At 41.2% G+C, this 15,433-nt stretch overlaps 1 protein-coding gene across 2 annotated transcripts in view; it reads right to left on the bottom strand.

The window, feature by feature from the left end:
- Positions 1–15,433, bottom strand: part of LHFPL3 (LHFPL tetraspan subfamily member 3) — a 258,101-nt gene that overhangs the window by 70,825 nt on the left and 171,843 nt on the right. For both annotated transcript variants that reach the window (XM_064444611.1, XM_064444603.1), the window contains exon 2: positions 14,446–14,682. In XM_064444611.1, coding sequence (XP_064300681.1) covers positions 14,446–14,682 — 237 coding nt within the window. The remainder of the gene's footprint in view (positions 1–14,445; positions 14,683–15,433) is intronic.

Here is a 15,433-nt window from a genome sequence, read left to right as displayed (position 1 = left end):
GGTGTAGCTTTAGAATATTAAAAAGAATCTTGGTAGCATATAGTGTGCCATGGTGGGGACTGATGTCACCAGCCACCAGGACCACTCACAGTGCTTCCCCCATTTCCTTGCCATGGTAACTTTCACTGCGCTCCCAGTGCTCTGAAGAGTCCTGCATGTTCCTGATACTCGTACATGTACAAATATATATTCTTCAAGGCTTGTAAGATCACACTAAAGAAGGCACTCTGTGAACTGCTAAGCACAGAATCTGAGGGGATGGCACCATTGAAAGCATGTGCGCTCACATCCATGGGCCTAAAGCACAGATTTGGGTGGAAAGGGAAAGAATACAAAGATGCCACCAACCTTTTCAGGTGAACCAACAGGACCCAGACTGTTGGTTGTTCTGTTTTCCTGCTGGACCTCACAACACCATGAACTTCCCTTCCTGCACACCCTGTGACAAGCAGAAGCTCAAGCAGTGGCCTTTGGACTTCCTCTTTGCACCCAGCTCCAGCTTCTGCAGAAGTTCCCAGGTTGTTATTTCAAAAACGCTTTCCATAGCACAGAGGACAAAGGTTAGTAATACCCTATCCACAAAAGTTTGAGACTGCTCTTGGGTGAGCACACATTCTGTATCTATTTGCAAGGACATTAACTCCACTGAAAAGCAATGGATGGGCTTCAGCTGGACTTAGAGAAGAAGGCGACACTTTGGCAAATAGTTTGTGATCAGGATCTTACATAGAAATTATTGTGAAATATGAAACCTTCTCAATTCCTGCCACAATCCTCAATACTTAGCATTTTAAGAACATTTTTATACCTATATTTGTGTTTGAGTACAACTTTACTACCTCTAACCTTTGTGAGAACTGCTTGATAGATGAGCCTTGGATGCCAGCTGCTCACTAGTGTATAAGTGATTGATCAGGGTATAAAACTGCTGATCTTCTGGCATCATTGTAAACATACAACTTCTAATAATTTCACAGAGCCCTTTTAGGGATTTATTTAAGATAAGCTTGTCAGTCCTCTTCAGGAAAATACTTGGGCTGATGGTTATATGGGAAGATTTATTGTACTTAATAACATGTCATCTTTGCCCATATGGGCTAAGAATTAACATCTACAGAGCAGCAGGGAGCATACTTATAAAACTGAGGCAGAACAGAGGACAGTTTTGCTCTTTAGATAGCTACTCCCTTTGCTTAGAAGTGCTGAGGCCACATGTAAGTGAATGCTTAGAGGTTTTCAACTATCATTTTAAATTCAACAATGAGATGCTACACTGTAGTCCTGAAAGGGCACAGAAATGCACCTTTAATGCTGATACAAATTTTTATTCTCCCAAGCAAAATTGCTCCTTAACCGTTTGGCATTACTTCTTTCCATGTTGCCAAATCCAGCATTTCCACTGAGGATGCAGGTACTGTGTTTTTGTGCCTGCTCTCCTAAGTACAGCACTTTTATACTTTGCCAGCATGGCTTCTGTACCGAATTTCCAATCAACTCTTTGAAAAATTTTCTTCTCCTTAACATTTGAAACACATTGAATGATTTCTAGTACACTTCCACTTTCTCTGGTAGACCAATATTTGTCTCTGTAGGATATATGTCTGATCTTTATTACTTTATCAAAGTTTTATTTGCAAAGGGTCAGCCAGTTGTTATTGTCAGTGTTATGATAGTTCTTCAAAGGAAATGTGAACTTATGTGATACATATCAAACATTAAAATACCCGAAAAATGTTGTTTGAAACTTTGTGCTCAAGGATTAGTATAAGTAAGATTCATGACCATTTAAAAAGTGTATGAATTGCTCTAATGGTTTCAATTTACTCCCACCCTCTAAAATTCTTACTGATCTTGCAGGATGAAAAAACCCCCACTGCATAATCATGTCCCACATGCCCAGTGGGAAAGCTTTGAGGATTTTAGTTCAGTAATCTACTTAAAAATAAAAAGAATAGTAGTAAACATTTTGTATAAAATGAGTCCATTTTAGCTATGCCAATGTAATTTGGTTTCTGAATGTGCTCTTTTTGAAGAAACCACTAAATAACTGAACTATTGTACTCTGCAGAGATTCCAGATGTATCCATTTTAGCAGGCATTTACATAATGCTATTTTTCTCAATTTTTATCCAATATGCACTTACCTTTCACATATATTATCATGGTAGAAATGTAAAAGTACAGCTAAACTATTGCCTCTATGTTCAGGAAGCAAGAAATTATCTACCTTTACAACTCATTGCTGATAGCAACCCTGGTGGATTTACTCAGTATTTCAAGATGGTTGTCCACCTATTAGATCCTACATTAGGCTTTCAGGGTCTTCAGCTATACCAGACAGTGGGGCAGCACTCATACTGTAAAGATCTACCTTTACTGACTGAACTGTCCATGTGCAGTGAAAGGTTATGGAACCCTTGGAAGCGTGGGGAAGGAAAGCACCCTGACACTGTTAGTTCAGAGAACAGGACTTATGCTGGGATGTTTTTGTGTCTGAATTCAGTGCACATGTGGAAAAGAAAGACGGTGGCTCCTGGTCTCCTCTTCTTCACATCTTTTCATCTCCGTCTAGTAAGGAGGAAGAGATAGACCTACAACATCCAGATTTTCTTGAGATTGCTGGAAGCCAGTGGCAATGTCCATTTTCTCTCTCTCTCAATTGCTGTGGTGAAGAGGATCAAAGAAATCTTTATGTATATTACCAAATGACTGATTCTATAAGCATGGCCTGATACAAAATGATACATCAAGGAGCAAGAAACGTAGTCACACACTGAATATGGCAGAGTCCTGGAACAGTGGCCAGCTCTGATTCTACAGTTTATGCAGTGCTGATAAACGGGAGGGGATTGGGGCCATCCTACAGCCTGTGGAGACTAGTTTAAACGACCATGCTGATCAGACACGGAGTTGCACAAAGAGCACTGAGTTTTGTTTTCAGCATGCACGTACTAGACAGGAACAATACACTCATTGATTAGGACAGAATGAGTTGGGAACATCAGAAGCCAGGAACTGAGGGAAATGGCATATAGGGACCAGAGGAACAAGGGTCTCTCTTGTGTCAAACGCTGCCACCTAGAAGGGTGCAAATGCTTTGAGATGAAAGAGCATTTTGAGATTAATAACTTTTTGCAATGACATCTTCATGCCAGCTCATTATGGTCCTGAATATTTTTAGATTTACGAAACTAAGGTGAAAGTGGTTCATAAAATCAAATGTGCTGTGGTGTTGTAAATGCATTCAGTCAAACGGAATTGCAACTAAACCTCTATTTTCAGTTTTACCATGTCTGTAGAGTACATTTCATGCTAAGTGCTCTTGAAGTAGGTGTATAAAAATATTTCTGACAGCTGGAGTGCTTGCATGCCAAATGTCTGAAAGATTAAACATAATAACATGGACCATGTGCTAAGAACAAAAGCATTTATTTCATTTAAAAACATGAATTAAGAAAAAAAAATCCTCCAAATACAAAAGATGGGTGAAAACTTGACAAAATATCTTTGGATTATAATTTCAGTTGTTATCTGTTGTTTGCCCTTCTAGCAAATGAAGTTAGTACACACCTATAGCAATCTTGAGTGCAATATTACTCATGAATATCACATCTCTTTTCTGCTTCTGTTTTCTGGTATTGTATCAAGTAAAACTGTACAGACATATCAAAGCCAACAGACAAAGATCTTGGCAGTCAGGAGCAGAACCCTAACTTTCAGTCGCAGCAAACTTGGCCCTAGTAAGGTCATCTCAGAGCCAAGGAACTAAAATAGGTGGGTGCCCTAGTCTGGGCCTGTCCAAGGGCCAGGCTCCCAGCCATCCAAGGAGAGGTCAGTGGGAATGACAGCCTGGAGACCACAAGCTTGTCATTCAGGAGAAGGTGAGGGACTCAACAGAAAGTCCAGGTCAACTCTGGAAGTGGTCCAGAAATGATAGGAACAGTTTCAAGGTTCTAGAATAAAGCAACATAATAATGACTGGCAAAATCGAGGAAAACTACACTGCCAACAACTTTTACTTGTTACTGTAGTAAGTGGTCTTGGACCTGTAACAGAAACCAGGAAAAGCCAGATATCTCAAATATCTCTTTAGGTATGACTTAAATGTCTCACTGAATTTAACATTAGGAAGCAGGACTGTTTGCCTTGCTTTCATTTGGATTTTTTGATAGCTCCTTTATTCTAAAGCCACCAACAACACCCTTTGTTTCTTTTGACACTATGCCCAGAAAAAGAGAGGTTACCTGCATTTTTTCAGATGTTTTGTTTGCAGATAGAATAAATTCACAGTGGAAATGAGATAAAGAAACTAATAACTTTTTAAAGCATGAGATTTTCAAGAAAATCACTAGAACTTGCTTCAAGACAGAACAGTTACAGCTCAGTTCTACAGGCTTCCCGTGTGAGAGGACAAGACATTAAGGCTGTTGTGAACATATGGACAGCCTGGGCAGCTCTCTGAAATGGCAGGCTGGACTGGACAGCAGAAATGTCCTCATAGATCAGCTGTTCCCAGTCACAGTCTAGATTCTTGGCACAAACCTGCCTTGCTTTTCTTAGTCTACATTAACACTTTGCCCAAAAATATTCATGCAAAACCAGCTGAGGTCTCCCGCTCTCTGCTGTTCCTCCTAAAAATGTGGTTTCTGTCAGAAAAGAAGAAAGTGTGGATGGTGGGGTATGATAATCTTTGTGTGTGACTGTTGTTCAAAAAGCGGATTCTGTGATTCTGTTTGTGTGAGGCTCTATAGGAAGATTGGCCCCCTTACTTTTAAATAAGAAAGAATTACAACATGAATCGAGAAAAAGAAGAGAAGTTTATCAGCTACCTGTGATTCACAAATCATTTTACATAGTCCAAGTGAAATCATGGCAGCTGCCATTCTCACCCCTGGAGCCTGGGTAGCTCTGAATTACCACATTCTTGTTTTTGTGCTGGTAAAAGATATAAATTTTACTTCACCGACCTTGGCAGTCATTAGTATTGAAATGACCCAAATCTGAGAAGCCACCTTAGAAAACAGAGCAGCTATTGACTATTTACTGTTAAGACACAACCATGGTTGTGAGGAATTTAAAGGAATGTGTTGTTTTAATTTCTCAGATAATTCACTGTTACTAGAAAAGAAAATACAACAATTGAGAAAATTAGCCTCTGGAGCTTATGAAACAGAGGGACTGGATCTTCCTTGGTTAGCCTCGTGGCTTCCTAATTTAGGATGGCTAAAGCAACTGTTTGTAATTATCTTATTAATCGTATTAATAATCACAACCACACCGTGTACCAGTACTTGAGGGGTAGTTACAAAGAAGATGGAGACTCCCTTTTTACACGGAGTCCCATGGAGAGGACAAGGGGGGATGGACACAAGTTGCTCCTGGGGACGTTCTGATTGGACACGAGAGGGAAATTTTTCCCAGTGAGGACAGTCACCATTGGAATAATCTCCCCAGGGAAGTGGTTGACTAGGCCACGTTGGACACCTTCAAGAGTTGTCTGGACGGGGTGCTGGGCCATCTTGTCTAGACTGTGCTCTTCCTAGAAAGGTTGGACTAGATGACCCCTGAGGTCCCTTCCAACCTGTGATTCTGTGATTCTGTGATTCTGTTGTCTTACTCAGTGTACCCTGAGGAGATACAAAGGAATGGTTTGAGACTTAGAGGTGTTAAGACACCTCAAGCCTCAAAAAGGGGGGAGATGATTGTAAGAGAACAAATGCCCCCCCCCCCCCAAAAAAAAAAAAACAGAACAGGTATTGTATATGTTTAATTAGCATGAATCAAGACTCTCTTCTTTTTGATCAAGGACTGTTTCATGTTTGATTGTTTAACCTAAGCTTAGGGATGGGATATCTTGGCCATCAGCGATTATCCATTTAATCAAGGACAACTGTTCCTTTTAGAATAAAATTAAGGAAAGTTGGCAAGAGAAAATAGCCTTAAATTGTCCTTGCGTAACATGCGACCATATATGGGTAAAAAGGGGTAGGGTACTTCATCTGTAAAGACCACCAAAGACCCCTGAAGAGAGGAAGGCATGCGCAGAAGAATCTGAGGCGGAGCCAAGAGGAGTGACTTAATGCCATTACGCAACCTGTGTAGATTAGAATGAATATGTATTAGGCAGAATATGTATGGATTTATTGTGTAAATATAATGAGGTAGGCAGCTTCGGTGTGCTTGATTTGTGGAAAACCACCAAGCACCCAGGCTTGCGCAACCCTGAAATAAATTAGCAATGTCTCTCCTGAGCGTGTGATTATTGACTCATTGCACACTGGGCAATGAATCTGCTTTTCGGACAACTTGACTAGCCCTACCCAGAATGAAATATGTGCCAGCTACTTCCCTTTTATATATCTATGTATTGTGAAATATCTCAGATTTTTTTGTCGAAGCTTCAGAACACCGTTTCCAATGCTACTACTAGTAATGGCACAGTCAGACTTGTCACTTTCTAGCTCTTGTCACTTTCTAGTCTTGCTTGTAACAGGCCATAGCCTTCCTTTTAAGTTAACAACACAGATCTCCAGATCTGTCCAGGCTTTGTATGGACTTGTCTTGACCAGCCTGGAGATTTGTTTTAGCTTGTAACAGCACTTTTTAATTACTTCATCCCCCATTCCCATGCATCATGTCACTCCGCTTTGTAATGCTCAACCCCTCTGTGCTCTGCTGCCCTACAGAACTTTTCAGCTGAGCACAGAGCCCATACAATGCATTGACTTCCCAATACTGTTTAAGAAGCATTTTTTTGAGGCTGCCTAGGTTTTTTGCTACCAGCATGCCTTTAAGTCCCCATACTTGGTCCTCATACCTCGAGCTCATTAAATGGAATAATAATGTCTTTAACCAAGCTATTGTATGGGACTCCTTACAGAATGTAACAGCAAGTGGGATCCATCTTTCTATGAGACAGAAAGCAGTTCACCATATTTTTCCTGCATTAAGCACTGGGGAACTAGAACTCTTTATTCATGGTCTCCAACTTCTTCAGTTAAGTAATTAATGCATATGTTTAGGACTAATTTTACCTTCTCATTATAGGAAGTAGAGCTGGAAAGGAACTGTTGGATCAGCTGATGTATCAATCAGCTCTACTGCAAGATTGACCTTTATTTAATAAGGTATTTTAATCAGCTTTCAACTTTTAGTTTTGATGCCTCATTTGCCTCCCCTTAAGGGTATCTTCATTTAGCACATTGGTAAAATATTTCCCTGATAAAATACTTTTATCAGGGCTTAGTCTCAGTATACATACTTTAATAATAATTCCACTACCGTTTACCTTTTCTAATTCACCTTTCATTGCTGAACCACAACATACCTTATCAACAAAGTCAGTCTCATTCCTCCCCATTGAAAAGACAACGAAAGGGAGAAATCAAATGATAGATCCAAGCCCAGGAAGAGAACCAGGAATAAAACTCAGCTGTTCTGAACACCACTGCAGGGTTTTTGCCTTACCACCACTCAATACCAGTAGAAAAACCTAAGTAGCTTCTCACATGCTTGTAAACACAAAAGTAGACATTTTCAAAAGGAAGACCTGGAAGTGTCTTCTAAGTCTGTATCGAAGAAACTTGACTTCTGGTCTCACTCCCCAGTATTGTCCATTCAGTTTCTACTAAAACCTCCAAAATACTTTGAGTTTTTACCTGCCTTAATTTGAGGACATTCTCTCCTCAAGTGGGAGTTTCTCAGACTTCCAGCTCTGATCTTTAATAACCGTATCCTACACAACATACTGTAGACTGCTGTGGAGGAGGGAGCCCAAAAATCCTCTGGCTGGAGCTGTTCTGCTTCATGTGACAGAATTCAACATGCATGGGGCAAGAGAGTGCATGACACTAAGGCACTGCAAAGGACAGTCCTGGATTTTGATACAATGAGTGTTCATACAGTACCTGGATGAAAGTTCATATCTTGGGCATAGATCCTACAGCAGGGCTATAAGAATCTTTATCCTGGAAAGATTAAGTTCCCTCTGATGCCAAAACACAATGAAATCTCCATGTTTATACTTTCTCTTTTGAAAATATTATTTATATAGTTGAAATCAGAGGCAAATGGTTACCATTACCTAAATAAGGAAATTTTGGGGAAAAAAATTATAAAAAATTCTGTTAGTTTGGTTTATAGTTGCAAGTTTCTAGATGAAATATGTCTTGTACTACTTGCCTACTGTTATTCTACTCAGAGCTCCTTGTAGCTCATTGTGGAGTTGATACCTGAAGGAAAATAGGTTGTAATCAACAAAGAACGTAACAACTGGATCTAATTGCAGTGATGCTATGATAGATGAGCCGCTTGTCAGTTGAAGCTGAAAGAGAACATGTGAACTCTTCACAGCTGTGACAAGTCTTTGTTCTTGGCTGACATGGCAGAGAATCATGTTTTGAAGCTAGAAATGAAGGCCAGGAATTCCCAACCTGGAACCTATGGGCTTCAAAGAAGGGCCTGGTTCCACCTTTGAAAAGCAGGATACCTAAATACTTCTCCTCTGAGACAAGAGCATAAACTTTGACGTAGTTCCAAATTCCTCTGGCCAGCTGCATCCTGGCAAGTGCATGTGGTGGGCTGTCTATAGCAATTCATCACAGATACTCCCCAATGAGTTTCCTCCATGTTTCCCTTCTCAAATGGAAATTCAAGTGGCCAAGCTGGTTCTGTGTGCAAAGTCACCTTAAGTGCTTTGAACATGGCACTACACACCGAAGCAGCAAGAAGCCGAAGTGGCTCTCTCTTGAACATTTTAGGAAGGAAGGATGGGAGGAGACTAACAGACATGAAGAGAAATACCAGTCTAAAAAAAGAGAGGAGAGTAACAGAAACCCTGCATTTTATTTTGGAAAGTATTTTTATTTTTAAAACTACATGCTAACTCAAATTAAAAGGTGCATACACTGACTTTTTGTGTATCAGGAGGAGGTCAGGGGGTACATAACTTTACAAAAAAGGGACTACATTATTTTATTGGATAGAGAACATGGGTATACAGGGGTATGCATGGTGTTCTGACCGGATTTGTAATCTTTATTACTACTGGAGCTGTTGGCAATTCTTTTACACATTGTAGCTATATATGAAAACTTACATCAGGTAGTAATATTCATATGTTTATTCCCCTAATTTTGAACAAGTTAGCCTGAATATTTGTGAGTGTATGCCATGAGGACTACATGCTGTTAAGCAGGACTTTGCAATTTCACAGCGGTTTGCACATACGTTGTAACCCGAGCTATTTTCCTTTTGAAGAATGACAGCTGATGAGCTCTCTATCATGCAGTGCCTTGACGGGACAAGTGCACCACTAGCCTCCTGTCACTCAGCTTCAGATACTAGGCCTTGTACAGGGGGGTTTCTGTTGCAGTAGCAATCATGTGAGTAGACTACTCCTGTTTAGAGAAGGACATTCTCTTGCCAAAGGTGCGCAAATCTCTGCAAGACTAGTTTTCTTCTTTTACAGAAAACTGCTTTGTCACACGGAAACAACTCCCTTTTAGCTTCTGTCTTTAAGGGTGTTTATTCTGCAGTGACTGCAGCTCAGACAGATATATGGAGCCAGCCTTCAACAACCTGGATCAGGCCCTGACAGCACTGGTATGGAGAATAATGAGGTGTAAGTGTCAAGCAACTGTCAAGTCCTGTGTTGGGCATCCTGCACTGAGCTGTGAGATGAGCTCACTGCAGTGTGGCTGTTGGGAGTGATGTGGTGTAGTCTGAGTCCATGTGAGTTGCAATCACTGCAAGGTAGATGAATCCTTCAAATCTCCTGTCTAGCTCCTGGCTCCTTTTATCTATTTCAGCCTTAGGCTTGTAACTCCAGGAAATCTTTAGTGCAAATTGCTTATCTGTGATCATATGGGCCCCAAAGATGAGTCAGATGTTAAACATAAACAGCTTGTGAAGCTGTTCTATCCATCAGAAAATCCACAGCTGTTCACAAAGTGCATCATCCACCTGCTCTGACTGATATTACTTAACAGGATAGTTTCTTCTGAATGCCCTTGTATTTATCACTCAAAATGCAGACCATATTGCGACTTTCTACCATAAAAATAATTGCCTTGCACTCTCAATTTCCTTTGGAAACTTCTCATTTGGTCTCTTCACCCTTTGGCCAGAACTTTAATTTTGTGTCATTAAGGCATTACAGTTCAAAATGTTACATTACGTCATTGCACAACACATCAAGGTTTATGCCTGTTGTTGATGGCTCACTCAAAATGGTGTTGATGAAGCTTAAAGCTAAGGTGAATTCTGACTATTTTTGTTATCACCGTGCATGCCATGAGTTTAATAACATGCAGGCTTTTAAGTCATTGCCATTAGTTCCTATAAATTAAGGAAAACTATGTAATACTGTTCTCTCCCCTCCTTTTGCTAAAGGCATAAACATAATGTGAAAGCCTTTTTAGAAATATATTGTTTTTCTTCAAAACACAGTCTTCTAAATGAAAAAGGTATAGATTGTTGTGTAAAATTTGCATGATTAGGAAACTGCATTAAATAGACTATAACCTGAAGAAAGTCTGCTAAACTTGAGTTATATTTCTGAAACATGAAACCCGCGTGGTAGTTTACTCTCACACCTAAGCAAATAAATGAATAAGCACTATTTTCATCATGTAATGAAAAAGAAAACTTTCTTGTATGGCAAAAATACAGCTGTCTTCTCTCATGAATAATTTTAACTTATGAGCATTCATTAACCTATGTAAATATCCAGAACTGTAGCCATCAAAAGCATAAATCAGGTGGACAGTTCAGCATGGTAAGTCTACAGAGAAGCGCAGCTTCCTCTTTTTCTGTAATCTTCTCACATTTTTGCCATCTTGTTGCATTTCATATGCTTTTAACTGTTTGCTTGTCAGCAATGCTCAGAAACAGCTGTGGAGCCAGGTACTTGCACTGCTGCCACAGGCTCTCATTAATGAGCCTGCAGGAGCTGATCTGCAACGAAGCCTCTAGACAGAACTATTACCTAATTAAGAAAGCAGCTGCCCAGCTGTCTGATCATTGCCTAATAATTTCTTGTTCTTGAAGGTTTTTCCACATAAATGAACACTGTTGTGACTGTTAACTTACTGTCTCTTCCTCTCCTCTGAGCTACCCCATAATGATATCTACATGCGTGGGGCAAAGACCCAGCAGCAGAGAAGAGCTGACAGGGCAAGCAGAGGTTCCTCTCTGGTACAGTGGTGTTTGCTCCCCAGGTGCATTCTCCAAAAAAGCCATGATGGAGCCATGACTGTCCTTTAAGGGGACGCTATGGGATGTACAGGCCTGTGACCAGGGGACATCACCACCACCAAGGGTAAGGAGTCACTGGGGTCCCACTTAATGGACAGCCCTGACCATCTGGCCACACTTTTTTGCCCCTTGGAAGACAGCAGCAGCGCAGGACGACTCCTTGAGAAAGGGATGTTCTCATCCATGCCTGCCAATCTAGAAGTAGGAGCCAGCACAGGCCTAGGGGCAGACCTCATGAGGATGAGGAAAAAGGGGTGAGGGGTGTTTAATATTCATGGCTACTTGTTACGAGGGCTTTGACTTCACATTGTAAGTGTAGCTTGGGAGGCTGAGGGTGGTATTGCTTATATCCTTAGTCTTATCTTCTTGTCTATATGGGAAGCATGCTGGTGACATCTGCGTATTCCAGTATTTTCACATCCCGACCATTTCCAAGAGATGCATGCATACTTCACATGTGGACTAATGCTGATGAGCAGTTCTCCAATATCTCTTAATCTGAAAGAGGACAAGGGGACATCATTTATGGGGTAAGTGTCAAAGCCCTCATGCAAGTGCAGTGTGTGCCAGGGATACAGACAGGAGATTGTTTGGTGTGAACTCAAAGACAAGTGTTGGCCCTAATGTTCTACCAGCTTCTTCATCATTAAACTATAAGTAATCAACACCCCCTCTAACTGCAGACCACTGCCCCAAACTGGTCACCTAAGCGTGCAGCCAGTGACTGCCAGGATCACAAAACCTGCCTCACAATCCTGGCCACATGAACCCAAAATCTTCCTCCTAAACACTGTTAAACGACTTCTAGCTGCAAAAATGCATGAGTATGACCTACACATCCCAGTGCCTGCTTCAGAGTGCAGCCTTTTGGCAGAAACCTCTCCCTGGTCTGCAGGAACCATGCTCCAGAGCCCTGCTCCGTCAGCACGGTGTTGGGGACAGCAAGCTGCAGCCTGTTTCGTACAGAGATCAGAGAACCCTGGATAGAATTAAGTGCTCGTGCCTTGTCTCAGTAGGATTTTTGATTATTAGGATGCAGACGGGTTCTTCTGGTGTCCAAAAGGCCAGAAGAAGGACTGATATCTGGCCAGCAAAGTGGAGAGCTGGTGCTCTGCTGGCACTGGTACCTGCCACATCCCCACCACTGATTGGGTTGGCAGTGTCCACCCATGCCCCTGTTGTGCTCTCCTTGGACTCCTCCGGGGCTGCAGCTATAAAGAGGGTTTGGAGAAACACCGGGGGCTGCAGAGGAATTTAGACTTGCCCTGTTGTTGCTTAGCAGAAGCTTTTTGTCATGAGGAGGGAGAGGATATCCTTTTTACAAGACAAGTTGGTTTTTTTTCTTTTAATTTGAAAGACAGTTTAAAAAGTGGTGAACATTAGGCTTCACTGTGAAGGACAAAGTGGGGTGGGTCTCTTTTTGTCGAGTTCTGGTTTGCTTTGAAGCTAGTGGTGTAGTACATTTTTGTGCTTAATCCAAGGAAAATGAGCTGCTGAATGATTTTGTCCAACATGCTGAGGACCAAATGTTCTGGCAGGAGCTTGTGCCAACAATGTGAGAGGTGATGAGCCTCCAGAAGCTGTTTTTTGCTCATAAGGTGCCAAAACAGATGAGGTTCTTCGATACAAGCAGTTGTAGAGTTCATGAGCTCTGTATGGTATAGACAAATCAGACACAGTGCTGATGTCAAAAGCACTTGTGGCATAGCTACGAATGTTATTTTGATAAGTATTTTCATTTTCAAATGCAGATGAATGTTATCCTTACAGAAAAGGGCCACAGGGACAGTCCTTGAAACTGATGCCCTCAGTTTAGCTGCGGAACAGATGTACACATGCAACTGCAAGCAGCATACACTTTCCTTAACTTACAACATTAGTGGACTCTAACCAGGTCTAGAATCACATGTGAAGTTCAATCTTCAAGTCCATTTATCTTTGGCTGAGTGTGCTGACTGTCTGCAATTCAGCAAGCTGGGGCCAGTGTGCCGGTGCTTTCAGATATGTGGATAATGGTCCTTCTGGTGCAGGACTGAGACCAGCTATTTTTGTACAACACAGGCTGCCAAACACCTTTTGATTTCCAATCCAGTGGTGAAAGGCTCCTAATATCCTTCTATTATTAGAAGCAACCTACAAAATTACAAAGGTGGTAGATGAGCTGAATGCAGAATCCTGCACTAGGGGACACTTGGTGAAAACAGCAGGGGATCAATGTGAAACAGATAAAAGAAAGTACTTCTTTAGCAGTCAGTAGTGAGCTTCAGGAACTCACTGCCACACGGTGCTGTAGAAGCTGACAGTATCAGCAGGTTCAGAAGCGATTAGACAGATGCAGGGACAATAGGCCCATTAAAAAGACAAGGCAGGGATGTGCCCTCTTGTGGTATCTGTCATGTCAGATACACAGCTGTGGATGCTGGGGTAGTACGAGGCGAAGGGGCTGCAGAAATCAGCCAGGCTTGGACACACTCACAAAACAGCATCTCTCATCTTGAAACTGTGTTCATAAACTACTGTGCTGAGCCAGCTTCATGTTCTTAATCTAGAATTGTGTTTTATCCCCAAACCACTGCATGAATATTCAGTTACTACAGCATCCTAGATTCCTGTGAGCTAATGAGCTCAAAGCAACACAATCAAACAAGAACTAGGATTCTTCTTCATTCCTGGCTCTGATCTTTAGTCCACCAGTGCCTCGCTGTATAGGCGGTCCCATTACACAGCTCATTACCAATCTCCCAAGCCAACCCTCCCCCCTTACTGTGTACTGTGCTAACACATACAGTGGAATTCCATATTACAGCCATTCATATTACAATGCAAAATCTTAAAAGAAGCAAATGAACAAATCTTCCATGGGGTACAGAAAAAGATGGAGACAGTGAAACTTAAATGCTAATGAAATAATGTACAAGTGGGTAACACAAAACCATCCCATCTACAGCCCTAAAAACTGTTAAGGTTAAGTCATGCATAATGCAGCAATTACGGCAATCTCAAGCTTTCTTAGATTTTGGCGGCTGAAAAGCAAAACTTCCTCTGCCCCTTGCATTTCCTCTTTCCCAGTAACTTAGGAAGTAAGCCAGCATGCCAACTTTTAAGTATAAAATATAATGAAACCAATAATTGTTTTTAAGCAACTGCCCTCGAGGCCACCCAATAATAGTGTTTCTAAAGCAGTCCTACCTTTGTTTTCCAACTTGAGCTCCTCTGCTAGCAAGCTGTCTTGTCTGTTGCCAAGCACAAATGCCAGAAATGAGAGGATCAGGGCATCCAAGATTCCAATAATTGCCAGGATATATGCCCAGCGGACTGAACAAGCCCCCAGCGTGTACTTGTCTGTCTTTTCACCACACATCCGTTTTACCTCATCTGAATCCCAGCCATCAGGAAAAATCATACAACCCAGGACGAGACAGGCAGCTTGGAGAAAAAAGAAAAGGAGAACAATGGAATAATGAGACCAAACTTTTGTTTTGATGAGAACCTACACATTTATCATTAAAGCAACACACTTTTCCATCCTGAGCTTCAAAGCTAGGTTACTTAAAAACAAGTCACAGAATTATACGCTGTGATTAAGTATTTAATTTAAAAACCTAAGATGCAACATCAATTGCAGACCTTGCTTTAAAAACAGAAAGTTAAATCCCAAGTCATTGGCCAGTTTTTGTACCAATACAATCACATATTCCTGGTGAGACTGATTTCTTCATTGTAATATGAAACACTCACACAAAACAAAAGGGGGAAATTATTAATAACCTGGCTATTCAAAGGAAACATGGGCTTACTGTCAAATGGTCAGGCAAACAAACCAGAGAAAAAGAGAGGAAAAGAACCTACCTATTATCTCTGGTAATCTAAGTGCTTGTAACACACATAGGTAATAGCAAGGGTTTTTTTTTGTCAGTTGGCAGTACCCCTTTAACTGAAATATGTTTTATGCATAAGATTTGTAGTCCTCCAAAACACAAGTAATGACATTGTTCTGCTAGGAAAAATAAGCTGTCGACATTGCTGTCAACTTCTGATCTGTTTTGTCTCAGAAAGCACCACATGACATCTCAAACACGAAAAAGGGCTGATCCTTTTAACACCAAGAAAAATTAAAAGCCTCCACCTGCATGAAAAGCTAGCTGACATCAACCACCAGCTGTTCTGGATAGGGGCA

This window comes from Phalacrocorax carbo, chromosome 1 (assembly GCF_963921805.1).
Source record: "Phalacrocorax carbo chromosome 1, bPhaCar2.1, whole genome shotgun sequence".
NCBI lineage: Eukaryota > Metazoa > Chordata > Aves > Suliformes > Phalacrocoracidae > Phalacrocorax > Phalacrocorax carbo.
This window is presented reverse-complemented; position numbering and strand designations above follow the sequence as displayed.